Raw genomic sequence first — 21,070 nt, 5'->3', positions numbered from 1 at the left:
GCTCTATTGATGGTGGTCCCCCCACCTGTGAGGCTTGCAGCATCGCAGGTGTGGGGGCCCTAGATCCCCTAAGGCCTAGTTTTCGCCTCGGGCGGAAAGGTGGCCCTGATGGAGGCCAAGGTGGACAATGTAGTAACTGGATTCTCGCCTCTGCACCCCCAAAATTGGAGGAGGCTAAAGCCGGATGGATCCCTGCCTCCTCCGCCCAAATGCCGGCATACCGGGGTTCCCAAGGACAACTCCATGAGCTCTCCAGGGGGTTCTTCTGTCATTAAAGGAGAAACTGCGGGTTTAAGGGCCTTTTACTTACAAATTCAAATTAAACAGATTCTAAAACGTACTTCCCTTCCAATCCTCTTCCCGCATCCTGTCCGGTGCGGCTCTTTAAATTTAAATAATCCTGGGTTTATAATAGAATAAATACTAAAAATCAGCTCCGCAGGTCTAGCTGCGTAGACACCGACTTCCGGGTTTTTAATCCCTTAATCGGGGGGTGTTTAGGGAGCAAAAGCAACACAAGAGCAACAAAATTTATGCCATGTTTCCCAGTTCCCCTGAAATAGTCCCGTATTTTGAATTAAGTTATTAGCGCCCAAATCACGAAACGAAATAACCTTCCCCAAAAATGTTTTTCTTTTTCTCTCTTTGTCTGTGCTCCGGAAAAAAGATTTTAGGTTGCCGGCAGCTCGGAGAGCCGCCTGAAAGGCTCGGAGGAAGCCGGCGGAGCCGGGGCGGGCGGCGCGGTTGTCTCAGAGCGCCCGGACGCGGCCACACTAGCCGGTAAATTCGCACTGCTCAGGTTCTCGCTCTCGGGGCTCAGTTTTCCCCCCATTTTAAAGTTTTATTTAGGTCACTGTGTTAATTTAGAAGAGATAAATTAAAATAAATGAAAGTAAAATAAGTGGAAATAAAATAACCAATAGCTCTTACGGAAAATGCTTGCCGAATGAGCGGGGGACCGGGGAGGCCTTGGCGTTGGAGGCCTCTCTGGGCCTCCCTGAGGTGTCTGCTGCCGGCCTGGCCTCTGCCCAAAGCTTCCCAAGAAGCAGGAGTGGATTTGGGTGGTCGCCTTTCCTTTCCTTTCGCTCTTCCTCCGTATGGGGCCCACTACTTTGCGTTTCAGCTCTGTTTGTGCTCCAGCAGCACCGCTAAGCCCCAGCCTAGGTTGAAAGCCAGGCTGAGGAAGTTTGTAGAGCTGTGGGGGCATAGTTTGGTTTGGTTTTGAGAATGTGTGAGCATGTGGGCTCATGGATATGTTTACTTGGGGGGTGAATGTGAATCTGTGTATAAGCCAATGTGTGAATATACATTACTATGTATAAATGAGTCTGTGAGTGTGTGAGTCTGAGTGAGTGTGAATGTGTGTTTACTTGTGAGTGTATGTGAATGTGAATGCATGTACCTGGGCGTGGAGTTGGGATGTGTAAATGCAAGTATGTGTGTTTGTGAACATGAATATGGGTGTTTCTTTGTGACTGTATGTGACAATGTATATATTTATGTGTGATGTCAACCTGTAAATAGGTATGATTGTGTACATTTGCATTTGTCAGTATAAAAGAACGCTAAGGGAATGAGTGAGTGTGTGTGTGTGTGTGTGTGTGTGTGTGTGTGTGTGTGTGTGTGTGTGTAGGATATCAGGGCTCACTAGTTGGCAGCCACCAGAGCAGGGTTACCAGTAAAAAGAGCAGACCCCAGCTCAGTAAGAACTGGACCAGCGGCAGAAGTTGGAGCTGAGGAGTGCTGGGATACATGGCTCACCCTGACCCCTTCCCAGACCTAGGGAGACATAGAAAATAGAGTATCCATTTATATTTTCAATTGTTTTATTTCTCCATTCTTCAGGTACACATAGAATGTAAAGAGGATCAACGGGGTTGGCGGGAGCAAGGAGCATGGGGCAGGCCAGGTGCACAGGGAGGACCTGAGCTAGTCGGTGGGTCCTGGGGGCTCCCTAAGGCCCCTTCAGTGCAGCTACTGGGAAGGCGGGGGGCTCAGGAGGGCAGGGGAACAACACGCGTTAGTCCAGACCCACAGACCACAAAGATAGCATCAACGAAGGAGGCTTACAAAACAGGAAGATTTTACAAATACCTTACAAGAGCAACATAGAAAAGGGGAGGCAAATTCCAGAAAGCTACAGAACAGGTAGATGATGTCCTTCCATATTGTACAAAACAAACCCTGCGGACTTTTCTATAGGTAGTGTGTTTTTTTTCTTCAGTGTTAAGAACCCAAAATTTCACCTTCTTTAAAAAAAAATTAACTGCTTTCCATTTAAATAGCTTTCCCACCCCTGTTTGATTTGAGTTTCCTGGTTCAGTTCTCGGAGCTGGGCTTCTCCCTCCCTTTTTCATCTCTCTCTTCCTCTCCCCTGTCGCTGTTCCTCACTCTTCCTCATCCTCCTCCGCCTCGGCCTTGTCCTGGCCAGCAGCCCCGGGGCCCGCGGTCTTGTTCTCCTTTTTCCACTTCATGCGGCGGTTCTGGAACCAGATCTTGATCTGTCTTTCGGTGAGGCAGAGCGCGTGCGCGATCTCGATGCGCCGCCGGCGGGTCAGGTAGCGGTTGTAGTGAAACTCCTTCTCCAGCTCCAGGGTCTGGTAGCGCGTGTAGGTCTGGCGGCCTCGTTTGCGGTCGGTCCCTGCTCACAGAATTTAGAGAAGAAAAATCAGTGCGTGGGAGGGAAAGCCACAAGTATGCCATCTCCCTCTGTGTGTGATTTGGAGTCAGTGGTTGGAGGAGCCCATTTCCCCACTAAACTAAATTATCACTTTCCATATCCCAGCCTGTGCCAGCCCTCTTCCTCAAGTATACAGACCTTTCTACAGGCCTCCTGAGAGGCAAATATCCCCATTTTTCAGCCAAGAAGTCTTCTAGCCTAGGGCTTCTGAACCCACGTCTAACCTGCTGGCTGGTAAAGGCCCAGCGTCTAAGGGGTGTATGTGGGATTAAGGGAACTTAATTTTCCCATCACCCTCAGGACCAAGACCCCAAGCTTCCCCTCTTGGATGCGGACTCTGATGGTCTTTGGGGTTGGGGGCAATGGAAAGCACGTAAGTAGCCCTGGAGTAAAGCTCTAGAGTCTGAGTGCTTTTCCCCCAAAGAAAAGGAGACAAAGGACCCTCACAGGTCCAGTGGTTCACACACATACCCACCGTCCCTCCACAAGTCTCCCCCTCCCTGCCCTGCCAGCCTGTTATGGCATGAGGAGGAAGTGAGAATTTGCAGATTTCCTTGGACAATGACTATTTTCCAGTGAGTGGCTGAGGTTCTGACAAAGCCCGGCTGTCCTGACTGCCTACCTGCCCAGACAACCCAGCTCTCCAGAGCAACCTTTGGGCCTCTGGGAAGGCACAGAGGGAAAGCAGAGACAGCAGCCTGAATTGGAGTGGAACATGAAGTATCTGAGTGGTGGGGGCTGAAGGACAGGGTCTTGGGCCCCGGGGTTAGGCCCCAAACCCTGAGGAGCCTTGGGGAGGTTGTGTTGGGGGAGGTGCTAGTGCCAGTCCTCCAGGGAAGAGGCAGGTGGGAGGAGGGAGCAGGGCCCCTAATTTCAGGTCAGATAAAAGCCAAACTGAAATGTTTATGAGCAGAAAAATTTGGGCTTTGATAAATCAACTGGAAAGGCAGTTGAATTACAGAGCAGGTAATGGGACCGTGACCACCAATACTGATGGCATAAGAGCTGGGCTTCTCCTGGTCCTCAACCCTGGCTGAACTGGGACCCTCTGACCACAAGTCTTGGGCCTTCTGGCCCCTGGGCCCCTGAGCCCAGGGCAGCGTTAAGAAGGATGTCTGGGACAGGCTTGTCAGGAGACCTTATGGAACCCCTGGTCTCTTGGGGTTCCTACAGCAGCTGGCTCAGTGGCCTGCACTTTCTAACTCTTGATTTAACTCTATAAAGTCCTAGTGACTCTCCCAAGAGGACATTCACGCTTCTGGAATGATACTGGTAAACTTGTTGGCCAGTTCTCCCAGGGCACTTAGGAGCCCTAGGAAGGGCACCTGAGGAAGCCAGTTGTACTCCCATGAGGTGTCTGCCTCTTTCTCTAGTTCTGCTGTCCCCTTCCCAAGTTCACTGGGGGGTCAGGAACCTCATCTCTCTTGGCCTCAGCGCCCCCTCTCTCCACCTGCCTCTCTGGCTCTCTGTCCCTGGCTGGATCCTAATCTCTCATACCCCCTCCTCCACTGGGCCTCTAGAGCCCACCTCTAATTGTCCAGAAGGGAATAATAGGGGAGCCGGGTTGGCTGGGAAGGAAGGGGGAGGGGAGAATTGCTGAGAGCTGCGGCCCCCTCCCCCAGACCTTATCCAAGCTGGGGCTGGGGGACACACCCAGAGCTGAGATCCCTGGGGGGAGGAAGGGAGAAGGGAGGGGGGAGACCCTAATGGCTATTCTCTGCAAACCCCAGCCTTCCTCCGCAAGACAAACGGCCTCGTCTCCAGCCCGTGCCGGCGCAGCTGATAAATATTTAAAGCTAAAAGGCCGGGAGGAAGGGTGGGGGGCGAGTTGGGGGCTCGGAGCGCCGCGGCGTCGGCGGTGAGAGAGCCGCCGGGAAGCAGAGCGAGCCTGAGAGCACCAAGCAAAAATGGGGGTGGGGGCGCCACGCCGGGTTGCAGGCCAAGGGGGTGCCTTGTCCCTAGGGCTCACCTCCTACGGGGAGCACTGTGGACGCCAAAAGGGGCACTTGGCCTGGAAGGGGGCGCCTTCCGGGGAATGTGCCCGGGCCACTGCGGCTTGGGACGGCTCGGTGCGCGGCGTTACCTGAGCTTCGCATCCAGGGGTAGATCCGGAAGTTACTCTCGGCCGCCAAGTCCGAGTCCCTCTGCTGCTTGGCGCCCGCCGCCTTGGCGGGGTCGCCGGGACACACCCCGGAGAGGTTCTGCTCAAAGGGTGCGCAGTGCATGTTGAAGGAACTCGGCTCGAGCCCATAGCCGGCCGCGTAGACGCCGGCTGCACTCTGGCCTGCCATGCCCCCCCCGCCGGGGTACAAGCCCTGCATCGAGGCGGCGAAGGAAGCGCCCGACCCCGCTCCATAGCCCGGGCGCTGGGGGTTGGAAGCAAACGCACAAGAAGTTTGTTCGGGGAAGGCTCCGGTGGCGAAAACCGAACTTGCGGCTGGATATTTAGAAAATAAAGCATTCGCATAATACAATGAACTCATAATTTGGCCGGATGATTTGTAGGCAGGGACGTTTTAGTGTCGGTTTTACGAGATTCCTTGATATATTACAGAATTAGAGTCCAGATTTACACCAAAAAGGACCCCCTTTTTCCTCTCTGGACCACGTGACCCCGCCCTCGTGACGTTCCCTCCGCCAATGGCTAGGCAGCCTCCCCACGGCTCCCGGTAATGTGGAAAAAATTGTGTGGCGTTAGATTTATAAAATATGATCAATAATGAATGGGGGAAGCTAAGACCTGTGTATTGGGGCTGGGGGCTCAAGGGCCGCTGTTGACCCCCATGGGCTGGAGGCAGCTTGCAGGCGAGATTTGGGGAGGAAGGGATTGAGTGGAAGGGAAAATAAATAACCTCCAAGCGACCCGTGTTGTCGCCCCCACCCCTCCTCCCCAGCCCGTGACCCAGAGAGAAACAAACGCAGGGATTGCACGCAACGGGGCAGCTGGGTGCGGGCAAGTCAGGTCTTTATTAATCCGGACAAGTTCAGCCTGGCTGGGCCTTTGAGGGAACTCGGCCCTGTTCTCTCGAGGTGAGCCTGGCGTCAGGCTCTCTCTCGATGCCCCGGACATACAGGCAGGGAAGGAGCCAGGCTTCGTGGGTGCTCCTAGAGGCGCGGATCCAGCCCACAGGCGTGGGATGCTGCGGTTTCTGGTGACTAAAATTAAAAAAAAAAAGTTTGAAAATAAAAAAGGAAGGGGGTGGAGGTAGGTGGGAAGAGAAAGGAAGGGAGGAGGGCGGCCGGGTAAGCTACTCTCCTGGTTCCGGGAGGCGGATGCCTCCGCGGAGCGGCTGCTGGAGAAGCAGAGAGAGCGAAGGAAGGAAGGCGGTGAGCCACGACATCGGAGCCCAGCAAAGGTGGCCAAGTGTCAGAGGGAGAGGCGGGGAAGAGCATCTCACTTCTCTTCCTGCTCTCCCCCAGCGAAGTCCGGGGCAAAATAAAAATATATAAGCTTAAACTTGTTCAGCAGCCCTGCACTCCACCTTTACCGCCTCCCTACCGCCTTCCCGACACACTGGAGAGGGCACACAGAAACAAAGGGGAAGATTGCGGGGATGTAGCCACCAGCCCTGGCACATCTCTCTAGCGTGGCCCGGGCGCCGGGTCTCCAGGGCCAGGCAGCCTCGGAACGCGAAGGGAGGGGGTTTCTCTTGGCTCCCCTCCCTCGCTCCTCTCTCCTCCAATCACGCGCAGCCGCCTCCCTCACCCCCTGCGTCCCTGGGCCAAGGGACTAGCACCACCTGCCTCCAGCCCCCGCCCCCTCCTCTCTGCGGCCTTGTCTGGCGGGCGCAGGATCCCGGTGACCGGCTCCCCTCAGGTCTGCAAGGCACCGGGAGCAAATGAGGAGCGCGGGCCTGGCCAGTCTCAGGTTCTCGCTTGTAAACTTTATTGTAACTCTTCCGCCCTTTTCAGGCGCAGACAACAGAACAAAGTATAGAGGAACAACAAAATAGATAATTAGCCCTCCCTCCCCCCAATAAAGCAATTCACGGATACAGGATACATTCTCTTCACAGTAAACCTAAGAACACTTTTAACAATTGCCCACAGCGCGCATGCTAACTAAAGTAACCTCTTTTGAGAAACACTTAAGACGAAATTGTCAAACCAAAGGGGGGTGAGCAGAGGAAAAGAGAGAAGCTAGAGAGAAAGCCAGCGAGCTAGGAGGGCAGCGGGGAAAGAAGGGTGAGAGGAGAGAAATGGGGAAGGAGAAACAGGGGAGGGAGGGAGAGAGAGAGAGAGAGAGAGAGAGAGAGAGAGAGAGAGAGAGAGAGAGAGACAGAGAGAATTACGGCGTGAATAGGCAGTTTCATGTTGTTGGGAGAACTTAGCAGAAATCGGTACCTCGGTCATTACAAAGAAGCACGTTCAAAGGAAAANAGAGAGAAGCTAGAGAGAAAGCCAGCGAGCTAGGAGGGCAGCGGGGAAAGAAGGGTGAGAGGAGAGAAATGGGGAAGGAGAAACAGGGGAGGGAGAGAGAGAGAGAGAGAGAGAGAGAGAGAGAGAGAGAGAGAGAGAGAGAGGGAGACAGAAAGAATTACGGCGTGAATAGGCAGTTTCATGTTGTTGGGAGAACTTAGCAGAAATCGGTACCTCGGTCATTACAAAGAAGCACGTTCAAAGGAAAAGAGACCATTGCACAAGGAGGCTTTTTACACTGGGCGGGGGCGGGGGGTGGGGGGCTCAGCCAAGCTGCAGCCGCTCACCCTCGCTAAGCGAGGGAGTCCTTGCTTACAATCCTTGTCTTTCCCCCGGCCCCCAAGAGAAGGGAAGGAGATCCACGGTAGCTCACACACAGAAGCTATTACGAGATACTACCACTAGCGGGGACTGGCGCGGCGGGGACGCAGCGGTGGGAGGCCAGGCTCCGGGCCGACTCCCGGGACCAGAGCTCTCTCGGGCGGGGGCGGGCGACGGCGGCGCAGTCGGGGGACCCGCGGACGGAGGGCGGCCGCAGCCCTGGCAGTCCCAGCTGGAGCCTACTTCTTGTCGCCCTTCTGCGCGTCGCCCTCGTCTGCCGCCTCCGGGGCTCGCTCCAGCTTCTGTTTCTCCAGCTCCTCCTGCTCGCATTTGCTGCTGGGGAACTTGTCTTTGTTGTTCTCTTTTTTCCACTTCATCCTCCGGTTCTGGAACCAGATTTTGACCTGTCTCTCTGTCAGTCCCAGCGCATGCGATACCTCGATCCGTCGCTTGCGAGTCAGATAGGGATTAAATAGGAACTCCTTCTCCAGCTCCAGGGTCTGGTAGCGGCTGTAGGTCTGTCGGCCTCGCCTGCGTCCGGCGGCTGCTGGGAATGGGGGAAAGGGCGAGACAGAGGGGAGGGGAGAGTGGGGGAGGGGGCAGAGACGGAGAAGGTTGGAAGATTCGTGAACCAGCCTAGGAGACCAGTATAATAAGGGCAGGAGACCTTCTATCCCCGCGCGGGGGTGGGGGCGCTAGGAGGCCGCGGTCAGCGGGGGAGGGGGAGGTGAGGAGGATCAGACGCCACTGAATCTAAGGGAGCCAGAAAGGGGGAGCCCCCTCCCCTGGTAACCAGCACCAGAGTTGGGTGGGGGTGGTTCAAATCTATTAGAAGTACCATAAACTTCAGAAGGAAGAATGTGAAGGAGGGGGAAAATAAGAATAAAAAAGCCGGGATGGGGACGAATGGACCCACCTCGAAAAGCCCCCAGAGCCTCTGCCCCAGAAGAAAAGTTTCTTCAGGGTAATTAAACTATAAAGCAATTGAGAAGTGCAAAAGTTGAGCGCCCCTACTCCCACCACCCTCTCTCCACTACCCCCCATAAAACAGTAAAAGGGGAAAAAAGGAGGGGGAGAGGAAGGAAAGTAAGGCGGGGTGAGGGGTTTATGGATTCAGGAAATGTCGCTTAGCGACCCTCCTTCAAGGGAAACAAAAAAAGGAAGGAAGGAAGGAAGGAAGGAAGGAAGGAAGGAAGGAAGGAAGGAAGGAAGGAAGTGGGAGGCCATCTGAACAGAACAGGCACGTTTTCCAGACGCTGGGGGAAACGCTCCCCGGCCTGCCCGGCCCCCTGCCCAGCTTCGGGCCCTCGGGTCTCCCTCCAGTCCCGCCGGCCCGGCCGCGAGCTCACCTTGCGGGCGCATCCAGGGGAAGAGTTGGGTGGGCGACGGGCTCTGCTCTGAACCTTCGGCCTCCTCTCCCAGGCCGCTGGCGGCCGCGAGCTTGCAGTCGGCGTACTGCACCAGGTCTGGATCCTGCGCACCAAACAGGCTCTGCCGCTGCAGCGGGTCGTAGCCGTAGAAGTTGCCGGGGTCCCCGTGGCACGCCACGGCGCACGGGTTCTGCTGATAGGGAGCCGTGGACAGCGACGACGGCCCGTGGTAGAACTCCTGGATTTGCGACGGGTGCTGAAAACTGCTGCCGCTGCTGGGACCGTACACCACGGTGGGTCGGCCGCCCAGGTCCTGGGCGAAGCCGCAGTCATAATAATTGGGGCGCAGGGACTCCCCGGTTTTGTATTTGGAGAACAGTGAGTTGACGAAATAAGAGCTCATTTTATTGAATTTTGAGGCGGCGGCGGCGGCGGCGACTGTAGTTGGGGGCTGTTGGGGAGGGGGTGGGGAGGGGGAAAGGGAGGGAGAGAGAGAGAAAAAAAACGCGGATTCGCCGGCTCCTAGTCACCCTCGCCAGGAAAGGAGAGGGAAAGGGAGGAGGGGAGGAAAAAAAAAAAAGGAAAGAAAGAAAAGGCGAAGAAGATCTCGAAGCCACCACACTTTTTGTGATTTCCAGGAATAGAAAAGGACAGCGAAGCCTCCAAAAGTCTAAGCTTGCATGGCAGCCGCGGCTCGCTCGCCCTCCCCCCACCCCCCACCCCCCAAACAAAAATATACCGCCACTTAAAGAGGTCCTCGCTTTACATTTCGAAGAAGGGATGCCAGTTCATAAACAGTTTTCGGTGATTTACTTCCCTGCAAATGAGTTGTTTCATATTTTGCACTGTCTTTTCATGATCATTTGCATCCATTAGAGACCCCGCATCCTATTGGCTTCTCCGTACTCCTCCCGGACAGAACGCAGAGCGAGGGTGAGAGCGAGAGAGAGCGAGCGAGAGAGAGAGCTAGAGCGAGAGAGCGCCTGGGAGTGAGGAGAGAGTGAGGAAAAAAAAAAAAGAGGGGAAGAAAAAAACACCCAGGGAGAGAGAGGGGGCGAGGGGGAGAGACAGGGGGAGAGGGAGAGGGGGTGAGAGAGAGAATGAATACGGATTAAATCTGTTTAACTACCTACATTAATGAGATATCTCTCGCCTCACAACAAATCAAATACCTTCGCAGACCACCCCCAAAGACTGATGTGGGGGAGTCACAGAAAAAAACACGCACACACAGAGATACAACGCGCCAGGCGTAGGCACGCTGTTAATTTCGCGATTTTAACGAGGCAGTTGGAGTCTTTTTAAATGTCAGGGTCGCTTTGGAAAAATGTAAAAGAACACGGTTTAATTGCGCCGAGTTTTAAAAGGTCCTATAAATGTAATTGGTATTTTAATACAAGTTATCAAATCATACAGCTTCCTCTCCTAAACATATTTTCAAACAAACGAGGTAGTCATATTTAAGGCTTTAATGATCAATTTCCTTATTATTGATAAAGGTTTAACTATCGTGTGGAGGGAATTGGCTGGGTAACCGGCCCCCCAAAAAACGGCTGTAAACTCTTTAACAAACTATAAAACGCAATAAAGCCCGAGTCTGTTGTTGTTTATGCCGCAGCGCATAAAAGCTGTTAGCATTTTACGAGTTCTTTCCTCTACAGCTATAAAACTGCAGCTTCGATCGCCCCCGCCGCCCGACTGCAGCACGGTGGGGGTGACAAAGCCGAAATGAGAAAGATTATCGGTTTTTCAGCTGAATTTTCCGAGAGATTTTTGCCTCCTTCAGCTCTGGCACCTGCCCCCACCCCATCTCTGGAGCCCCCAAGCCACCCCCTGTGTGCCCAACCCAGACCACTCACCAACTTTCCCTCATTAAACAAACAAGCAAGGATTTTCTTTGGAGAAGGGGTGGGGAAGGGCTTGAGAAGGGACCAGGACAGGATAAGAAACTTTCAGGTTAATGGGCAGTGGTGAAGCACCCAGCAAAGTTCTCCCCTGTAACTGAGGATACTGCAGTTTTTCACAACCTCGGTTGGCCTGAGGGAGAAGGCAGGAGTGCTGGAATAGGGAGGGGAGGCCCTAGAAGATACTTGGGCCCAGTCAGCACTTTGGGGGACCAACTTTGTGTTATGGGAGAGGGTCCTGATGCCACCAGCAGGATGACACCCAGTTGGGCTGCCCCACTCCTGCAACCAGGCCTTGGGACCCAGTAAACCAAGCTCAAATGACTCCCAACCTTCCCAGGCCAGTCCTCCACACCTCCCACTGCACCCTAGGGTGAGAGGGCACGCCAAGCCTATCAGCACATCAAAGGGAGGGAAGGGCAATGGAGGCTGCTGCTGAGCGCTGAGGCTCTGGCGCCTGGCCTTGGTGCCTGCTGTCCTGTGCCCGCCTGGGCCCAGGGCAGTGGATGTAACGTATATGTATGAAGGGGGCACCTTTTAGCTTTCAGAGTCCTTTGAGCCACTGTCACTGCATAAGCTGACCTTGGGGAAGAGGGGATTTAGATGCAGCAAAGCCACTGAGTCCCCCATTGGACCTCCTCCCCCTTGGGGACCCTCTAGTTAAGCCCAACTCTCCCTCCAGAACTGAGGACCTGGGTCCTGAAACAGACAGCAGGACAGAACTGACTGGGTGCCACACTTTCATGCCGGTGGCTTTTCCTCGCCTACTAGGCCTAGTGACGGATGGTGGCCAGGCTTTAGAAGGCCCCAGTCTGAGGGTCCAAACCAGTGGCTTCCTGAAGGGGTTCACTGGCCAAGAGAAGGAAAGGAAAGAAAGAAGGGAGAGAGAGAAAGAAAATTTCTAGCAAAAAGGTGGAGGCTTTACAAATATATTCAATCCATTGTTTATTCAGGAGAGTGGTTTGCTGTGTATTTGGAGGGGTGCTTTTTAGGGATCCCATTCACCTCGACCTGTGTAAAAATGAAACCATCACTTTTCTAAGGGGAAGTTACCAGTGAGGCCACTTGATCCTTCAAAAGTGAATCCGGAGAATGGGAGAGAAGGGCTGACGGGGGAGAGAGAGAAAGAGAGAGGAGAAAAGAAAGGGAAAGGTCTTGAATTTTCAGAGGGCGGTGAGGCAGCCGAAGAGAGAGTTAAGTTGTTGCCGAAGAGAACGTTTTTATCAAGTGCGGGAAATTTTATGGTCATGATTTGAGGACTCACCGGTGAGGTAGAAATTCAATGGCTTGTTCTAAATCATCCCTACACCGTGCCAGAAATTCCTGATGGAAGGAAAATGTTTCTATTATAAGAAAAAACAAGAAAGAGCGAGGAGATAATTTATAAACACCCAACGGAGCGCAGATTTATTAGAGAAACTCAAGTTGAGAAACTCCGCTCGCCTCTTCGCACCCGCTCCTGGGGGAAGAGAGTAGAGGCTGCGGCCCGGCTAATTTAAAGGAGGGGGCGGAATCTATTTCTCACACAGGTTTGTCCGGATGGGGGGCACAGATCGGGCTGCGCCAGGAGCACATGGGAGATTTGTAGGGGGCTGTGGAGTAGAGCGCGGGTCTCAGAACGAAAAACGCCCCGAGTCCAGGCCTCCAGCTGCTAAATTGCGGAAGGACCCGTGTCCCTCAGGTTTGTGCAGGGAGCCAGAGCTCTCACCTGGAAAAAACTGACCGCAGGGAGAACCGAGCTCCTGAACCCAGCCGCCGCCGTGCCTGTCCCCATCCATCCGGAAAACGCGCATATTTTTAGCAGTCCAACTTGGGAGCGCAGAACAACGGAGGAAATATTCGAGCCTTCTCGCACCTCGTGATTCCGGGAAGTCCCTGCTCCGCGCCTGGGTCGCGCGCCCAGCCCAGACTCCGACACTTACAAAGGCTCTTGGAGCCTTGGTCCGAGCGGAGCCGCCCCGCTGACCCAGTGCACCTCCAATCCCCACCAAAGCCAGAGATCCATTTCCCCCTAAATTATTCCCACCACCACCCCACCCCCGGGCTGGCTCACCGGGCTCCCTCTCCTGCCGATCCCGGCAGCAGGTTCCCCGCAGCCTCCTCTACATCCGACCTTCTTCTGCCGGCTCTCCCCTCTCACCTGACCTGCTCACTCGCATCTGCAGACACTCCTGTCGCTCCCCTCCCGGGACAATCTTATTTTCTCGAACCAATTTTCCTCTTTTATTTAGATCCATTATTCCTATTATTATTATTATTATTACTACTACTACCCCCGATTTTCATGCAGTTGTTGCCCCACCGAACACAGAAACTGGGTGAGAAGCACTGAGCCCTCCTCCTGGGGGAAATTCAAAAAATTGTCCATTTCAGGAGGGGGGGGGCAGCACCACTACATCTGAAAACTATAAAAAGGGGGGAACGCCATAATCAACCCTATATTTTTATTACGCGCAAATTATTCATGACTTTTGGTAGCGCTCAATTCGTAGATTCAGGGTCGACCAAGGTGCGCTGTGTAGCCATCAGCGCTCGCAGCCGCCGCACCAGGGATTTTCACGTGGAGCAAGAGTGCCATCTAGCGGTCATTCTGAGAAAAGGCGCCGTCGCCACCGGCTTGGTCAGTTTTTCGGAAAGCCAGCCACCCAGGCGACCAGCGGGAGAAACTCTTTATTGGCAGAAAAGGAGGGAGGGAAACGAGAGCGGGCGAGAGAAAAGGCATCGGAAATCAGGAAATGGTTCATGAAATTGTGCAGATAAGCTAAAAAAAAATGGTGAGGGGGGTGGAGAGCAAAAAAAGAAGCTATAAGCCATTTTTCTCTCGTACTGAGCCCCCCTTCCCCCATTTCAAGTCCCTAAGTTCTGGCAGAGACCGCCAAGCAGTGCACCGTTTATGACCCGTAAAAGGGGGAGCTGAGCACTTTTCAAACCCAACACGATTGTTTCAAATTCTGAGGAGAAACAATTGGGCTTTTTGTGGGGGGAGAGGAGGCCTGAGAGGGTGGAGTGGGACTGTAAAAGGATCAAGAGGCTGCCCGCGCCCAGACGTCTGGCCCCGCCGGACGTGTGTGTGTGTGTGTGTGTGTGTGTGTGTGTGTGTGTGTGTGTGTGTGCGCGCGCGCGCACGCAGGGGGCTTCTTTATGACGTCCGATTCTGAAGGGGGGTGTAAAGAACAAAGGCGAGAGTCCCGATTGCGTTCTCTAAAGCATTTGTGACAACAAAGTGTTCTTCCCTCGCCCTTCCCTCTTCTCCCCTCTTTGCCCCCTGGGGCCCCGGAAACCCTAAGCTCTGTACTGGGCGGTGAGAGTGGGGGCTGCGGAGTCAGGCCCACCCATTCCCCCCACGAGGCCTGGAGCCCTGGCCCAGCTGCGACTCTCTCGGCTCCGGAAAGTTTCCCCTCACTGTTTGCTTTGCTGCTGTTTAGTTTCTTAACCTTCAGAAATTTATACGCTATAAACTTTTATAGCGGTCATATTCTTTTATTGCTGCGCACACGGCATTGAATTCCTCTCCTGGCTTCTCTGTCTCGCACTCTTGCGGTCTCCTTCTCTGAATCTCTCGCTCTCTTTTACGACAACAGATTTCCCCATCTCCGGCTTCCCAGCCTCTGCATCTTCGCCTTTGTTTCTCTTTAAAGAAGCCACCCCGGCTAAGGACCCAGACATCGCCGGAGGCTTCTCCCGGGGCCGTCGCCCCCTACCCCGCAGCACTCCGTCCGGTCCCAGCCTCGCTTTTTGCGTTTCCTCTGGGCGGAACCAGCCCTTCTCGGCTCACTCTCAGCTCCGGCTGGCTCCAGGGAACCCAGGATGGGGAGGGAGCCTCGTCTACACAAGCTCTAAAGCCAGATTCATTTTATTTCCCGAATGGAACCCTCCTAGGAGGATGAGGGTGCTGGGCCTTGCCATACCCAGGCGCTTCGCTTTCTCCTGCTTCCTGCCATCCCTTCGATTAGTACATCCTTTCCTTCGCTGGAGAGGGGTAGGCCCGGTCTTTTCACTTCCAGGATTCTTGCACTCGGTTTATTCTTTGTCCCCACCTCTACCCCAACCCTCAGGGTCCTTGCAGGCTGCAAACCTCTGGGGTGGCCGGGTGAACCGAGCCTCTGGTCGGAGGCCGGTTCCCAAGCGCCAGCCGTGCAGAAGGCGAATCCCAAAGCCCGAATGAGAGAGGCAGGGCTCCCCGAGAACAGCGGTCTTCATAAGGGGCTCTGGCGGGGACACCACAGTCTGAGGACAGAAAGGTGTCTCTTTGAACAGAATTTAGTTCTGGGGTCTGATTGAGAAAGGGATTTCTTTGCTCTTGAGACACTTCTATTCCACATTCAATCCCTTTCCCCTGCCTTTGGGAGCTGCCTCCCCAGGCCTCCACCCCTACCAACCTCCACACGCCTTACACCAAGGCTGCTCCCCTGTGGCTCAAATTGGGGTCCCAATTTCCAGGTGAGGACCAAGAACCCTGAGAGGTTTGCTCCTTTTGAGTGGAAGGAAGGCGAGCCTGGCCTTCCAGAGGCCTCTGCCTATACCCAGTCGCCCTGCTTCAGGAAGCAAGACGAGGAAACTACTGCCTTCTTCACATGCATAATATTTTTAAGTGGCCAAACCAAGGTGACGTTCTCAGCCGGCTGAGAGAGGACCTGCTTCCAGGAGCGGCAGGGAAGGCTTTGCCTTCTCTCTGGCTCTGGAGTTGGCCAGGAGGACCCCGGTACAACTTTGGAGGAAGCAAGATGTGACCCCTCTCCAAACGGCTCACCTTTCTATTCCTCCCGCGCCAGTCTCCCAGCTCTCCTGCTGACAGGCTCTTACTCAATTTCGGCAGTGGGCTTGGGACCTTGGGTCGGGACTAGCGCTCAGCTCACCAGGAAGCCTGCTCTGCAAGGTCTAAGGAGAAACTTCTTGGGCACAGGAGTCTCTTTTGTCCAAGGCACCCTCTTGGAACTAGGATCTCTACCTCTGGCCAGATGAGGAGAGCCAACACAGAATAAGACACAAGGAGAGATTTATTTTCTAGAGTGATATATATATTTTTGTTCTTTTTCTTTTTTTTCTTCCAAAACAAACAATCAGAGCTCTAGGCCCCCTCACCCTCCCCATTCCCACCCACCACCCTCCCACAGAAGCGACAACTGAAAACAGGCGAGACAATCACCCCCAAAGAAATCACAAAACACAGCACAATTTCACGACAGCCACCGACAAAGCAAAAAAGTTCTACTGGAACGTCCCCTTGCAGGGGCGGGAGAAGCAGGAGCAAGAGTCCATGGAATTGAAAGGGATTGAAGAGGTGGGAGAGCAGGGGGCGGCAGGGAAGCACAGAGTAAGCTTCGGCCTGCTGCTGAGGTGCAACTCTGCCTCTCTCCTTCGCACGCGGGACTGTTCCCCGGAGCGTGAGCGCAGTAGCCGCGCAGATTGCCATCCAGGCCCGAGTCGCGCGGCAGGCAAAGCCCGGCGCTGACGCCAGTCTCATTCTGCGCTGGGGCTGGCAGTCGCCAAGCCCGGGGCTCCTCCGCATGGGTCGGGAAGTGGACAGGATGGGGAGAGGAACGCGTCTAACGCCGCGCTGGAGGCGTTGCTGGCTCCCTGTCCCCTACAACTTAGCCCGGCAGCGAGCTCAGGAATCGATTCCTAATAAATTCTCCATGGGACTCTCCTGCCCTGGTTTTCCTGCCTAGGGCGAGGTTGACCTAGCAGGGGATGGAGGGTGGAGGGGTTTTCTACAAGGGGCGGCTTGACTCGCTGATGCAAGGTGGATTTGGCCGAACCGAGTTGATTTCAGAGCAGGGAGGATGCGGAAGAATGCAGGGGCCGGTGGAGAGCAAGAGGAGCTACAGTCTCTGTCAAGCGGGGCACAGCTGAACAGACGGACGACATTGTCAAGGCTTACGACCCACAATTTGACCTCCTTTTGTTGGAAGGAGAGGAAAACAACATGCAGAATTAAACATTTCCTGCAACAAAATGTGTATGTGGAATACCTTCATCAAACCTAAGATACCTTCATAAGACCACCGCTGCCTTCCCTTGCCCTTTCTAGCCCACCAGCTTGGGGGCTTTTACCCCCTTTGCCCTTGGGTCGGGCAGGGTAGAGCTGGGGGTTCCATAGGGATGATATTGTGATGCTCAGCCCTGTGGGCTGCAGTGCCTGATTCAGGAGTGTGTCTCTAGACATCTTGCTGTGTATTTGCGTCAGGGATAGAATCTTGCCTGACGGTCTCCTGGCTGTTCTGCCAGATTTTGGGTACGGTGGTCTGCATTTGAGAAGTCACTTCATTTGAGTGTTGGCTGTGAGCTTTCTCCGTTATTACTGTGGGCTCCAGGCTTTATGTACGTGGGCATCTGCTGGGATATGTGCAGCTGGAATGTCCCTGGGTGACTTTGGGATAGGTGTCGGGGAAACAGGCAGGCTGGAAATGAGGGGCTGGGGCTTCCCAGAAAAATTAGATGGAGGGGGGTGGCTAGGGGCTCGACTAGGTTCTTTTTCCTTGTGGCCCACCCACTTCTTAGGAACCAACTACATCTACCTGCTAAATTAACAAAACTTCCTCCTGAGGCCCAGGGAGAGGAGGGCAAGTAAGGGCAAAGGAAAGGAGATAGGCTCTAGATGCAGGAAAGGACTTGGAAGAGAAAGACTCCCTTCCCCACTCACTTGAATACATCCCCGACAGCACTGGCTTTGCAGCCATCACTTATAAATAAGCATGAGATGGGAAAAGGGTGGGGAGAGCAAGGGGGGAATCTTTACTCTTTGCCCTGTTCCTTATTCATTTTCTTCATTTTCATCCGCCGGTTCTGAAACCAGATTTTGACTTGTCTCTCACTCAGATTGAGGAGTCTGGCCACTTCGTGCCTACGGTCCCTGGTGAGGTACATATTGAACAGAAACTCCTTCTCTAGCTCCAGCGTCTGGTATTTGGTGTAGGGACAGCGCTTTTTCCGGGAAGAGCGAGCGTGCAGCCAGTTGGCGGAGGGGTTGGCTGAAAGAGAAGCAGCGATAGAATCAAAGAAAGGAAGGGGAGACGAAGGGCCCTCGTGTTCTCCTTCCAAGAGGGCGCACCCCTGGTCTCCACTCCCCATCGGAGAAAGAAGCACCTGGGCCATCAAGTTCCCAGAAAGGGTCCCAGAGATGGGCCAGGAGTTTCTATGGACACCTCCAGAGGAGAGGTTATTTGGACAAGAGGGAGCCAACCATGTGCCAGGCTGCTCAGCACTTCCAAAGCTTTAACTGCCTCAGTTTCTCTTTCTCCACTTGGGTCCAAACTGGTTAGGACTCAGGTCAGAGCCCAGCATGACAAAAGCCCCCCACCCAGCACCACCAATCTAACTAGGGGTGGTTGACCTGAAGGGTCCTGGCTATAGGTCTGGGAGGTGAGAGAAGTATTGGACTGGAGGAGTGCAGCTTCTATTCAGCCACAGCTGAGATTTCCTGGCTCTCAAGTGCAGTCCCAGTACACCCTGCCTTGATTTGCAATCTCGCATCTGTCTCTTAGCCACATGGCAGCAGGCATGTGTGTCTGTGTAGATATCTGCCCCCCACCACCACACCACACACCACCAATATGGGTCCACACTTAGAGACGCAAACATCCAGCACACCGCAATTCACAAGCAACCCAATTGCAACCATTTATCAACTCCAGCCTGTGGACAAGAGAGCGCCAGGGGCTCACAGATAACTTATGGTTGCAATAGTCTCTCCTTTTCCACTCCTGCACAGCTCGCAGTTTGGTTAAAGCAAGTTCAGGGAAATTTGGAAGCAATATTGCTCCAGTCCCAAGGTGGGGAGCTATGGATGATGTGGGGGTAACAGAAAGCCCTTCACAGCACACCTAACTCCATGTGGTGAGGGGGAACAGAGAAAGGGGTAATTGAGTGGAAGGGGAGGAAAACAGGAAACAAAATATATACAGGCTTCTCTTCTCCCTACTCTGGAACTCAGAAAAGTTGCCAAATAAAGCAGAGCCAATTAAAAATAACAGTCCCCCTCCGCTAGATTCCTTCTTCCCAAATAAAAAGCACTGAATATATTTTTTAAAAATAATCTGGTTCATCCTACACTAAGTACCATTTCTTACCAATTTGCAGCGCTATTTCCTTAATGTGATTGCCTGTGATGGGACCCGCAGTTGCATTAAATATGAAAGAGGAAAAAAAACTGTTAATAATTGATTCTAACCAAACTGCTGCCTTGCAATAATGGGCTTTCCAGGCAGAGTTTGGGGGTTTAGGGGTGGAGGGGTCTGTTTGGGTGTGAGCAGGGAGGGTTTGGGAAGACTCGGTGTTACTCAAATGCCAGCTCTTGTGATTCAACCTGGCAGGTGGGACCCCACAGGAACCTTAAGGAAGGGAGTGGGGCAGTGAGGTTGCCCCAAAAGGCCTGTACACCACTATTGGTGGGAAGCCTGGCAAGGCAAGCAGAGACTAAAAAATCTGACCCCCACTCCCCCAAAACAGGAAGGGGTGAGGATTTGTCTCTGCCACCCTGAGGATTATTGGTTGGGGCTACCAATTTGCCTTTCTCCATCTTAACAATGAAAAATACGAGACTTCTTACCACCACCACCCTCAGCCAACAGTACCTCCTGGAAATTGGCCAGACTTGGGTTCCTGGCGGGGGTGCTTTCGGAGGAGTGGGAGGTGATGAGAAACTACCGTCGGAGAGTAAAGTTCTCCACCTCTTCGCACACCACTCTTCCTCCCACCCTTCCTCTCCCCAGGGTTCTTTCGGGATCTCTCCTTCTCTCTGCTCTGGCTGTGGGCCCCGAAGTCCCGGAAACGATTCCCGACTCCCTGCGAGGTGGACAGTGCTGGCTGGAGCTAAGGAGCCCTGCGGAGAGCGGCGGGGGGGGGGCTGCAGAAAAGGAAGCCACAACCCAGGAGAGGATGCCAAGGAGGGGAGGGGGCGGCCGGAGGGAAGACTCCCGGGGAGGAGCCGGCGCATCCAAGGAAGGGGCTCAGTCACCCGGCCCTGGGCGACCCCCGCCCCTCCTGGCGCCGGCTGCGGACCCTGAGCGGCCACTGCGCGGGATCTGCTAGGCTCGATCCTCCACCAAGCTGTTGCATCGCAAATAAAATCCTAATGAGCCCCCTCCCACTTCCCCTTGGCCGGCTTTTACGGTCTGCGCGTGGCGCGGGGAGCTCTGCCAGCCGCGCCAGCCGGGGCAGCCCCGCGCGCTCCCGCCCTCGTCTGCGTGGGCTCCCGGCCTCGCTGGCTGCCGCCCGGGCCCTGCCAGCTCCTCTCCCGGCCAGCCGTCGTCAGCCTCTTTCCCGGCTTTCAGCCGGGCCTCCGGGAGAGTTGGGGAAGGGAGGGCCTGAGAGCAGCGAACTGGTCCCTGCGCCCCAGTCCCCTCTAGGACTTGGCGCGGTGGGGGCGGCGCTCCTCCCGCGGCCTCGGGTTCCCCTTGGGGCACTCAGCTTGCTTCCTTCCTTCCTCTTTCCTCCTCCCCTGCTCGCTCTCAGGCCACCGCTGCGGTTTCCCTTCACATTGTCCGCAGTTTATTGCCTCGCCTCTCCCCTCCCCCTCGCCTGGCCTTCGGCCTGGGTATTTCCTCACTTTTTATAACTTACTTTGATCCGGCCTCTCTTTGTCCTCGCTTCCTTCGCAAATTTTATTGTCCCCGTAGCCGGGTCTTTGATTAGACAGGACGGCCTCCCTGCCCGCCGAAGTTTCCAAACTGTACTCGGGCGTGCCCTGTTTGAGCAGCTCCCCCGGCGCGCCCAACAGCGGCTCCGCCTTCACCGCCGCCGGGCCCTGCCCCGGAGCCGCTTCGCCGCGCGGCGGCGGCTCCAGCCAGGTGCGGAGGTACCTGCTCTCGGCCGGCGGGACGCCCTGGGGCTGGATGTAGGGGTGGTAGACGGACGGCAGGCTTCCGGACGCGTGCGGGCTCAGCGGCGCCCAGGAGGCGCCGAACACCGGCGCTTTGGGCTGGAAGCTGCACGAGGGGAACTCCAGGTGCTCCGCGTGGCCCGGCTGCCGGGGGCTCGCGTACTGGCCGGAAGGAAACTTGGCTGGAGGCGCGTCCTCACTCTCGTGACTTATGATAGAGTCGACATAATAGCTGCTAAGCGTCCCAGAAATGGACATTCTCAGACATTATCCGGGCGCTCGCAGGGGGAAGGGAAGCGCTCGCGCAGCGGCGCCCAAGCAGGGAGAGGTGGCACCCAGACCGGTGTGAGGACTTTCGGACGCGACCCCCCCCAGCCCCTGCTCAACTTCTCAGCCAACAAAGTACAGTGGAGCAGCCCGGCTCAGCGCTTCTTGCAAAATGATTGGTCAAAGTTTTTCCGACTGCCTGATAAAGCGTCAGCTCCGACATAAATCAATCCGGCGAGGGGGCTGCGCTCTCACTGTCATCCGTCCTCACCGCATTCCATATCGAGGA

The 21,070-nt window shown here is 54.8% G+C and overlaps 3 protein-coding genes and 1 long non-coding RNA gene across 5 annotated transcripts in view; all 4 read right to left on the bottom strand.

The window, feature by feature from the left end:
• Positions 1–1,808: 1,808 nt before the first annotated feature.
• On the bottom strand, positions 1,809–5,442 carry HOXB7 (homeobox B7). Its single transcript, XM_019638727.1, has 2 exons — positions 4,764–5,442; positions 1,809–2,641 (listed from the first exon to the last, which is right to left on the bottom strand). Exons 1-2 carry the CDS (start codon positions 5,161–5,163, stop codon positions 2,388–2,390), a joined length of 654 nt encoding a protein of 217 aa, XP_019494272.1. The 5' UTR covers positions 5,164–5,442; the 3' UTR covers positions 1,809–2,387.
• A 149-nt stretch (positions 5,443–5,591) lies between these two features.
• The window catches only part of LOC109380795 (uncharacterized), a 35,246-nt gene continuing 19,767 nt past the window's right edge, over positions 5,592–21,070 (bottom strand). Inside the window, exon 3 of the long non-coding RNA XR_002123563.1 lies at positions 5,592–5,836. This is a non-coding gene — a long non-coding RNA (uncharacterized LOC109380795). The remainder of the gene's footprint in view (positions 5,837–21,070) is intronic.
• HOXB8 (homeobox B8) lies at positions 7,173–9,535 on the bottom strand. Of its 2 annotated transcripts, none has more exons than XM_019638724.1 (3): positions 9,530–9,535; positions 8,770–9,241; positions 7,173–7,967 (listed from the first exon to the last, which is right to left on the bottom strand). In XM_019638724.1, exons 2-3 carry the CDS (start codon positions 9,191–9,193, stop codon positions 7,660–7,662), a joined length of 732 nt encoding a protein of 243 aa, XP_019494269.1. In that variant the 5' UTR covers positions 9,194–9,241; positions 9,530–9,535; the 3' UTR covers positions 7,173–7,659. The 2 variants fall into 2 exon arrangements, with proteins under 2 accessions (XP_019494269.1, XP_019494270.1); XM_019638725.1 differs by having other exon boundaries at positions 7,173–7,964.
• Positions 15,763–20,858, bottom strand: HOXB9 (homeobox B9). The gene is made up of 2 exons (XM_019638723.1): positions 20,256–20,858; positions 15,763–17,665 (listed from the first exon to the last, which is right to left on the bottom strand). Exons 1-2 carry the CDS (start codon positions 20,770–20,772, stop codon positions 17,430–17,432), a joined length of 753 nt encoding a protein of 250 aa, XP_019494268.1. The 5' UTR covers positions 20,773–20,858; the 3' UTR covers positions 15,763–17,429.

The sequence above is a fragment of the Hipposideros armiger genome, unplaced genomic scaffold (assembly GCF_001890085.2).
Source record: "Hipposideros armiger isolate ML-2016 unplaced genomic scaffold, ASM189008v1 scaffold_40, whole genome shotgun sequence".
Classification (NCBI taxonomy): Eukaryota; Metazoa; Chordata; class Mammalia; order Chiroptera; family Hipposideridae; genus Hipposideros; species Hipposideros armiger.
The sequence above is the reverse complement of the archived record's forward strand: the minus strand, read 5'-3'. Positions and strand labels throughout refer to the sequence as shown.

Coding starts and splice junctions, on each gene's coding strand:
- HOXB7 (XM_019638727.1), bottom strand. CDS start 5,163: ATGAGTTCATTGTATTATGCGAATGCTTTATTTTCTAAATATCCAGCC. Junction 2,642..4,763: donor CCCCTGGATGCGAAGCTCAG/GTAACGCCGCGC, acceptor TTCTGTGAGCAG/GGACCGACCGCAAACGAGGC.
- HOXB8 (XM_019638724.1), bottom strand. CDS start 9,193: ATGAGCTCTTATTTCGTCAACTCACTGTTCTCCAAATACAAAACCGGG. Junction 7,968..8,769: donor CCCCTGGATGCGCCCGCAAG/GTGAGCTCGCGG, acceptor CCCCATTCCCAG/CAGCCGCCGGACGCAGGCGA.
- HOXB9 (XM_019638723.1), bottom strand. CDS start 20,772: ATGTCCATTTCTGGGACGCTTAGCAGCTATTATGTCGACTCTATCATA. Junction 17,666..20,255: donor CAAAGAGAGGCCGGATCAAA/GTAAGTTATAAA, acceptor CTTCTCTTTCAG/CCAACCCCTCCGCCAACTGG.